Source organism: Hordeum vulgare, chromosome 4H, assembly GCF_904849725.1.
Source record: "Hordeum vulgare subsp. vulgare chromosome 4H, MorexV3_pseudomolecules_assembly, whole genome shotgun sequence".
Classification (NCBI taxonomy): Eukaryota; Viridiplantae; Streptophyta; class Magnoliopsida; order Poales; family Poaceae; genus Hordeum; species Hordeum vulgare.
Window position 1 is genome coordinate 572,418,882 of NC_058521.1, and position 9,873 is coordinate 572,428,754.

Here is a 9,873-nt window from a genome sequence, read left to right on the forward strand (position 1 = left end):
GAGTGGGAGCACTATAGAATTTCTGATACGTATATGTGGTTGACATATTGTGGATCAGAATTAATGTAGAATTCCTGTAAAGCATAAAAGGTTGTTTGAAAGGAGTTTTTCAAAGGAATACCTGGATTGCGCTACTTGAACGTTGAGCATCAAGATCTATGGAGATAGATCGAAACGCTTAATAGAAGTTTCAACAAGATGCATGCCTTGACAAGTTTTTGAAGGAGTTCAAAATAGATCAGCAAAGAAGGAGTTCTTGGTTGTGTTGTAAGGTGTGAATTTCAGTAAGACTCAAAACCCGACCCCGGCAGAATAAAGAGAATAGGCGAAGGTCGTCTTCTATACCTTAGCCAGAGACTCTAAAGTATGCCATGCTGAGTACCGCACCTCATGTGTGCCTTGCTACAAGTCTGTTAAGAGGTACATAGAGTGGTCCAGGATTGAATCACTGATCAACGGTCAAAGTTATCCTTAGTAACTAATGGACTAAGGCTTTTTTTCTCAATTATGGAGGTGGTTAAAGAGTTCGTCGTAAAGGGTTACGTCGATGCAAGCTTTGACACTAATCCGAATAACTATGAGTAGTGAAACAGATTTGTATGGTAGAGTACATATTTGGAATATTTCTGAATAGCACATAGTAGCAGCATCTATAAGATGACATAAAGATTTGTAAAGCTCACTCGGATCTGAAAGGGTTCAGAACCGTCGACTAAAACCTCTCTCACAAGCAAGACGTGATCAAACCCCAGAACTGTAAGGGTGTTGGATTCGTTAGAATCACATAGTGATGTGGACTAGATTATTGACTCTAGTGCAAGTGGGAGACTGTTGGAAATATGCCCTAGAGACAATAATAAATTAGTTATTATTATATTTCTTTGTTCATGATAATCGTTTATTATCCATGCTATAATTGTATTGATTGGAAACACAATACTTGTGTGGATACATAGACAAAACACTGTCCCTAGTAAGCCTCTAGTTGACTAGCTCGTTGATCAAAGATGGTCAAGGTTTCCTGACCATAGGCAAGTGTTGTCACTTGATAATGGGATCACATCATTAGGAGAATCATGTGATGGACTAGACCCAAACTAATGAACGTAGCATGTTGATCGTGTCATTTTATTGCTACTATTTTCTGCGTGTCAAGTATTTATTCCTATGACCATGAGATCATATAACTCACTGGCACCAGAGGAATGCCTTGTGTGTATCAAACGTCACAACGTAACTGGGTGACTATAAAGATGCTCTACAGGTATCTCCGAAGGTGTCCGTTAAGTTAGTATGGATCAAGACTGGGATTTGTCACTCCGTATGACAAAGAGGTATCTCGGGGCCCACTCGGTAATACAACATCACACACAAGCCTTGCAAGCAATGTGACTAAGTGTAAGTCACGGGATCTTGTATTACGGAACGTGTAAAGAGACTTGTCGGCAACGAGATTGAAATAGGTATGCGGATATCGACGATCGAATCTCGGGCAAGTAACATACCGAAGGACAAAGGGAATGACATACGGGATTATATGAATCCTTGACACTGAGGTTCAACCGATAAGATCTTCGAAGAATATGTAGGATCCAATATGGGCATCCAAGTCCCGCTATTGGATATTGACCGAGGAGTCTCTCGGGTCATGTCTACATAGTTCTCGAACCCGCAGGGTCTGCACACTTAAGGTTTGACGATGTTTGATGCGTATTTGAGTTATATGGTTGGTTACCGAATGTTGTTCGGAGCCCCGTATGGGATCACGGATGTCACGAGGGTTTTCGGAATGGTCCGGAAATGAAGATTGATATATAGGTTTGTCTCATTTGGTCACCGGAAGGTTTTCGGGCATTACCGGCATCGTACCGGGAGTGACGAATGGGTTTCGGGAATTTACCGGGAGGGGGGGAACCCACCCGGGAGTGGCCCAAGGCCTTAGGGGTGACACACCAGCCCGTAGTGGGCTGGTGGGACAGCCAAGAGAGGCCCATGGAGCCATCAAGGAAAAACCAAAGAGAAAAAAGGGAAGTGGGAAGGTGGAGAAGGACTCCACTTTCCAATCCTAGTTGGACTAGGATTGGAGGAGGAGGACTTCTCCCCTTGGTTCGGCCGACCCCTTGGGGCTCCCTTGAGCCTCAAGGCAAGTCCCCCCCCCTCCCTCCTATATATACTGGGGTATTAGGGCTGATTTGAGACAACTTTGCCACGGCAGCCCGACCACATACCTCCACGGTTTTTCCTCTAGATCGTATTTCTGCGGAGCTCGGGCGGAGCCCTGCTGAGATAGATCATCACCAACCTCCGGAGCGCCATCACACTGCCAGAGAACTCATCTACCTCTTCGTCTCTCTTGCTGGATCAAGAAGGCCGAGATCATCGTCGAGTTGTACGTGTGCTGAACGCGGAGGTGCCGTCCGTTCGGCACTAGATCGGAGCGAATCGTGGGACGGATTGCGGGACGGTTCGTGGGACGGTTCGCGGGGCGGATCGAGGGATGTGAGGACGTTCCACTACATCAACCGTGTTTCTTAACGCTTCCTGCTGTGCGATCTACAAGGGTACGTAGATCGGAAATCCCCCTCGTAGATGCACATCACCATGATAGGTCTTCGTGCGCGTAGGAATTTTTTTGTTTCCCATGCGACGTTCCCCAACACGATAAAACCCGAAACCTTTCTGATGACCAAAACTGGACTTCCCATATATAAATATTCACCTTCGGACTATTCTGAAACTCCTCGTGACGTCTGGTATCTCATCCGGGACTCCAAACAACTTTCAGTAACCACATATACAATTCTCATTACAACTCTAGCGTCACCGAACCTTAAGTGTGTAGACCCTACGGGTTCGGGAACCATGCACACATGACCGAGATGCCTCTCCGTCCAATAACCAACAGCGGGATATGGATACACATATTGGCTCCCATATGTTCCACGATGATATCATTGGATGAACCACGATGCCGGGGATTCGATTAATCCCGTATACAATTCCCTTTGTCTATTGGTATTATACTTGCTAGAGATTCGATCGTTGATATCCCTATACCTTGTTCAATTTCGTTACCGACAAGTCTCTTTACTCGTTCCGTAACACATGATTCCGTGGCTAACTCCTTAGTCACATTGAGCTCATTATGATGATGTATTACCGAGTGGGCCCAGAGATACCTCTCCGTCACACGGTGTGACAAATCCCAGTCTCGATTCGTGCCAACCCAACAGACACTTTCGAAGATACGTGTAATGCACCTTTATGGTCACCCAGTTACGTTACGACGTTTGATACACCCAAAGCATTCCTACGGTATCCAGGAGTTGCACAATCTCATGGTCTAAGAAAATGATACTTGACATTAGAAAGGCTCTAGCATAAAAACTACACGATCTTGTACTATGCTTAGAATTGGGTCTTGTCCATCACATCATTCTCCTAATGATGTGATCCCGTTATCAACGACATCCAATGTCCATGGTCAGGAAATCATGAACATCTATTGATCAATGAGCTAATCAACTAGAGGCTCACTAGGGACATGGTGTGATCTATTTATTCACACATGTATTACAATTTTCGGTTAATATAATTATAGCATAAACAATAGACAATTCTCATGAACAAGGAAATATAATAATAACCATTTTATTCTTGCCTCTAGGGCATATTTCTAACACGAACACTTCAACATGACACGTGTTTCAAAAACATACCTTTGGTTGCAGAAATCGCGAGAGGAGTGGCCAGCATGAGAGGCCATCGTAGTTGTGTTGGAGTAGAGCCACCTACGACAACTCCTCCGGCCGCCGGCGCTTCATGCCCGAGGCGCTCAAGCCATGGCAGACCAACGTTGTTGTTTCGGTGGACCTTTGCAACAAGGTTCATGTTGCAAAGCCTCTAAAATCTAACAAGCTATCTGTTGGTTGAGACAGTAGATCGAACAGCTATTTCAGATGACATCTGACCGCTGTTGAGGTGGTCGAACTAATAGGTTTATACGAACGTGTAGCATTCCCCTTTAATTTAGGGTCACGATAACGCCCATACGTGTGGGCGTTAAGGGGTCTTGCCACACGTCTCGTGTGGTATCTAAAAAAATCAGGCCACACGCTTACGTATGAGCTAAACAGTTAATGCCCACACGTCCAACCTCGTGTCTCACGTCACCGCATGCATGCATGTGGGAATCTTTTTAGGTTTTCAGTTTTTAAAATGTTTTATCTCTTAAATGAAAAATCCGATTGAAGGTCCGTTTTCATCATTAAATCCACCGCGACGAGATCTTCGAGACTAAATCTCATATCAATATGTTTCGATGACTTTTTTTTGGGTTAAAAGTTGTCGTGTCTATTGCACATGAATTGCCATGGTGTTTACACTGAAGTTGCCATGATATGTCTCAGCTATTTTTCTTCTATCTTTGAGACTAAATTTTAACATATTATAAAACGGGGAATTAAGAAAAACTAGACTTGCCATAAACCATAAACTAAAATTGCCATGGTGAAAAATTTGCCATGGCCAATTAATAAAAATTGTCGTAAAAGTAGTTGAAAATATAGCGGTAGCTTTAAATCTAGAAGAAAAAAATAAGTAGAACATTTCAGGGCAATTTTAGTATAAACGTCATGGCAACTACAGTGTAAACATCGTGCCAACTTTTGGTCAATTTTTTTTCATCGATCATGGTCAAAATTCTAAAATTATCATAATCTATAAACTAAATTTGTCATGATGTATTACTAAAAATTACCAAGATCTATGCATTAAATTTGTCGTGGTTAATTACTAAAAATTACCATGGTCAATTGATAAAATTGTCATAAAAAGTAGTTGAAAATATAACGATAACTTTAAATCTAGAAGAAAAAATAGATAAAACGTGTCATGACAACCGTACTGTAAACACTATGACAACTACAGTGTAACATCATGGCAACTTTTGTCCAAAAAAATCATTAAAACATATCAACATGAGAATTAGTTTTGAAGATCTCGTCGACACGGATTTAATGATGAAAACCGATTTTTAATTGGATTTTTAATTAGGAGATAATTTTTTTTAAGCCGTAAACAGAAAAAAGATTCCTGCTGAGAGAAAAATGGACGTGCGGGCGAAGTGGTTAAATGTCCACATACTAGTCCAATCCTACGTGACAAAGAAATTCAGATATCAGTTGCCAAGATTCGTGCAATAACAAACAGACGATAATCTATGCGTGTGGGCGGTTTACAAACGCCTACATGTATGGGCGTTATGTTTTGGGTTAATTAAATGAGAAACATTTCCCGACGACGCGCCGGCCGAACGCTTCGGCCGGTCCTACGCGCTCGTACGATCCCACGCGCGCCCCTTCTTTTTTGCTGTGAGGCGTTATTTTTGCTGTAACTGTTATCTTTTTTTCTACTAACGACTGGATTTTTGCTGCAATAGTTGATGATTTTTGCAACATTTTGTCCATAAAAAAGCTACGTCCACGTTTAGTTACAATCCAAATTCGTCGATTTTTTTTGCTACAACCGATGTTAATTTTTACTACAGCGGATATCATTTTTCCTACAACCATTCATAAAAAAAAGATGCATACACCCTGCAACTCGCTGCATTGTGGCCGAAGCATGTGAAGGATAGAATTACTGCCCCCGACCAGCCCCGACGCAACACCTTCCGCCTCCCCGCTCCTCGACCCGCCGCCCCCTTTAGCTCGACTCGCCCGCTCCGGCGAGACGGTTGCAACCGGCGGCGAGGTACGTGGTGTGCTGCCCCAGCCCATCCCTTTCTCTTTTCACTCTTTCCTTCTATAATTATCCCCGTTGACCGGCGGCGCACAGGTGTACAGGGAGGTGGATTCCGGCGGCCGGAAACCACCCGCTCTAGAGAGGGCAGCACCCGGAGTCGAGGTAAAGCCCTAGATTTCGTTGTCTCATCCTGTTGGAACCCTATTCCTGTTGTGGGATTCGCGAATTTCGCCTTCTCAGATGGAATTGTGATTGAGATCGATGGGATCTTCATGCCAATTGGGCTCGATGTGGATATGCATGAGCATGAATGCACCTAATCTGTTGTGGCAGAGAACCTGCTCCGTGATGCTGCGTTCGGTCAACAATTAACCGATAGTTGTAACGCATCCTGTGGGCAGCCTTTGCGGCATCGTCAGTGGGTAAACCGATTGGTGAAGCCTTGTCATCGAACAAGATATTGAGAAGTTCATCCTTCCAGTGAAGGAGGATGCGATGCATACGCTGCTTAGATGGTACTCCCTCCGTTCCTAAATATAAGTAGTTTTAGAGATTTCATTAGAGGACTACATACGGATGTACATAGACATATTTTAGAACGTAGATTCACTCATTTTGCTTCGTATGTAGTCCACTAGCACAATCTCTAAAAAGACCTATATTTAGGAATGGAGGGAGCAGAACAGAACAATGGAGGCTCACCTCACCTCCCAATAACATCGTATCCTTCCCGCCTAGGGCCACTCCCTGGCTCACTCCACTTCGAGGAGATCCTCCTCTCAGTCGTGGTCCTTGTCCTCTGCTCCTTGGACTGGGCGGAGTGGAGTTCCATTCTGATCAGGATCTGTTAACTTGGTTGACCATGCTAATTTGCTGGGATTGTTCTGTGAGTTTGGTTACTGCATTTCTTTTTCTTTGAGCAAGCAAGCTATCATACTCTTTGTGGGGTCAGCACTGCAATTCATCCAGCCTGCTTCCAATTTGTTGTGGATCTGTGAGATGCGTGCTAGAGATCAGTTTACTTCCAATTCCAAAAGAATTTTGTTGTAAAAAGCAACAAATTAGAAGGTAAATTTGTGGACTGACAAGTAACAACAACTTGTAGATCACAGAAAAACATACTGTGTGCTGAAATTTTCCACGACAATTTTGTCATTTCGATTAGATTTCGTCCATATCTGTTTTTTTAATTATGCATATAGTGCTGAACATTAGACCAAAGTTGCTCAAGCTAACTGATTCATCTGTACTCTGTCGCTAGAGAACACTGACGACTTCTTATAACCTTTTCTTAAAATTAATATCACTGAACGCACATTTATCTGTTTGCAAAATTGATTTGAATCCTAGACTGATATTAAAATTAATATGCATTGATATTATAGCAAAACTATGGCTCTTTTTCTGGTTTTGATCCACTATGTTTGTTGCAGCTTTGAACCTTACGAGCTCGGATTTTGAATATGTGACAGAGCTGTGGTTTTAAATGCTGGAAATCAGATCACTTCAGTTTATAAATACACAAATATGTTAGGGAATCCTTTGCTAGCTGAGAAAGAATTGGCGCTTGCAAGTAGATCTGGTTTGTTCTCATCAAGCATGCAAAAGTCTCATACACCGTCGTGTCCTACTATCACATATGAAGAAGCTCTTAGAAGGGAACTGGAATATCGGCGAAGGTTGGAAAGTACTCATCCACATCTGTTGGTTGCTCTTAATGAAGCCCCTGTGCTATCCAGAGTAAGCTTCTTGTGTGATAACTTGTCAGCAAGTTTTATTCGTAATGAACATATGTTCTCTTTTGGTTGATACCTTAGGTGCATGGGAAGTATTGAGTTAGTCTGGGTAACCAATCATCAAAAGAAATTTACCATTTCATTTTAGAAGAAATTTACCATTTCATTTTAGGTTACTTATATATGTATGTCAACACAATAGAACCAACACAATTTAACCATTTGTGCTATCTGTGTACTGCAGAAATCTATTTTTTACCATTTCTTCAATAGTTTTCTTCTATCCTCTTGTGCAAGGCACTGAATCGAGTCAGAACTTCATATGCTGAAAGCTCAAACAAGAGTCAGTTTTCTCAAAGTTTATTGTCATATTCATGTTATTGAGAAAGTAACCATAAGCCACACACTACTATACTGGCTTTGCACATGAGTTTAATATTGCTTTATGAGATGTGATGAAACATACCCGAGTTTGATCCAACCGCCCATGTGAGAAGTTGCAACAATGGTGGCGTTGTTTTAATGCCACTCCAAATTACCTCTAGTCCTTATCCTTGTTCTTGCCATGTTCTGGACAGGATGAAGAGTTCACCTTGGAGAGTTGTAGTAACTCTCTGATTTTTGGGGAAAATTTGCTAAAGTATTGAGTAAACTGCATCCCTATTTAGAGGCCTCTGAATTGCTACATGTTAAAAACAATTATTCTGGTTATTGAGCATTTTTTGGAAATGCACGTTATTGTTGACTCATTGAGTCCTGGTACCACTCTCTTTTACTTTCTGATGTTAAACCGTTTCGTGTTCTCATTCATCTGCATGGCAAGTATTGGTTGATATTAATTTCCTTAATTGTCTATCAAAATATAGTTAGATATTGGAAGGTGTTATCTGAAAGCATGATAAGGCTATGCACTATTTGTTACTATGTTTTTGTTTGAAACCTAGAAATTAGACTTTACTTATCTATTATTGGATTAAAAATATACTTTCAGGAGATTTGTACAGATTCAAAACCTGATGTGTTGAAGAGAAAGTTAACTCCTGGGAGTAATATGCCTTCACCGCAGCCAAGTTTTCATTTCAACGCTGGAAGAAGCCAGCCAGCAAATTGGTACCCCCCAAAGAAAAAAGTAATAGTTCGTCAGCCTGCATCACAGGCTATGCAGGCTGTTCAGATACCCAGAGCAAATTCTGTACCTTCCTTTTGGTGCAAAATATGCAAGGTGGATTGTGTTACCGAATTCAATTTCGGCGCCCATATTGGAGGGAAAAAGCACAAACTCAAGAAGCAACTGATTCTTGGTAATAGAAACACTGGAAGACCTGGCACTGGCAGTCAGTTTGCGGGTAACACAAACCGTGTACCAAGTGAGAATGCAGTTTCTGGAAGCAGAAATGATGAACCGAATGTGTGTAGTAGCAGTATTGCTGAACCAAGCAGCAGTGTGTCCTCTGGAAGCAGACCCAGTGAAGCAAACCCTGAAGCATGGAACTAGGTAATCAGCCTCGTTAGGTACTGTGGAATGCAGGCTCCAAGCAGGTCTCAAGGTCATGAAAGCTGTGCAAGAGTTTGCAGTTAACATCAAACAACTAGGCTGTAGGCTGTTATTGAATGATCACACTTGACTTTGATGAACATGAATCTCTCATTGAGAAATCCTATCAGGCTGAAGAGCTTGTGCATGGGAAGACATATTGGGCAATTGAACAGGTCGAGATGGCCAAGGAGTCTGCGTCTCTCATCTTATCAAGACTCACTGACGTCTGAAAGGTTCTGCAAAAATTAAAGCATCATGATACATATCTTTCTTCATAGATACCGTGTTTTATGCTTGTAACTGTTACAGACTCAAATGACTGATTGACTAGATCTTGAGTTTGATACTGTCGATGAATTTCATGTGCTGGAAAAGATGGATCTTGTCCTCACATGTGAAACTGTTAGCATTGTGAAGACAATCTTCTGTTATCCATTCCTGTGCAATTGTTATCCGTGTACATGTGATGCAGGGGATTTCAGTGGTCCTGTATGTCGCTTTATTCTGAAATAAAAACCTGGGAGTTCCTTGTTCAAGTTGTGTACTCCCTCCGTTCCTAAATATAAGTCTTTTTAGAGGTTTCACTAGGAGACTATGGAGCAAAATGAGTGAATCTACACTATAAAATATGTCTATATATATCCGTATGTAGTCCCCTAGTGAAACATCTAAAAAGATTTATATTTAGGAACGGAGGGAGTAGTTATTATTGTTCATCCGTATGCAAGTAATTTCATGGGTCTTGCACGTTACTTTCTTTCTGAATACTGAAATTTATTGGCTTCAGCCACATTATGTTCACATTCATCTACAGATGGCCACAGTTGTTTCTGCCTATATTCGCAAGGGCATGTC

At 41.9% G+C, this 9,873-nt stretch overlaps 1 protein-coding gene across 2 annotated transcripts; it reads left to right on the forward strand.

The window, feature by feature from the left end:
- Positions 1–5,625: 5,625 nt before the first annotated feature.
- LOC123449638 lies at positions 5,626–9,554 on the forward strand. Of its 2 annotated transcripts, XM_045126924.1 has the most exons (4): positions 5,626–5,754; positions 5,839–5,907; positions 7,179–7,485; positions 8,473–9,554. In XM_045126924.1, the coding sequence occupies exons 3-4, from the start codon at positions 7,273–7,275 to the stop codon at positions 8,974–8,976; spliced, it is 717 nt and encodes a 238-aa protein (XP_044982859.1). In that variant the 5' UTR covers positions 5,626–5,754; positions 5,839–5,907; positions 7,179–7,272; the 3' UTR covers positions 8,977–9,554. The 2 variants fall into 2 exon arrangements, with proteins under 2 accessions (XP_044982859.1, XP_044982860.1); XM_045126925.1 differs by lacking the exons at positions 5,626–5,754; positions 5,839–5,907 and adding an exon at positions 6,551–6,813.
- The last annotated feature ends 319 nt before the right edge of the window (positions 9,555–9,873 follow it).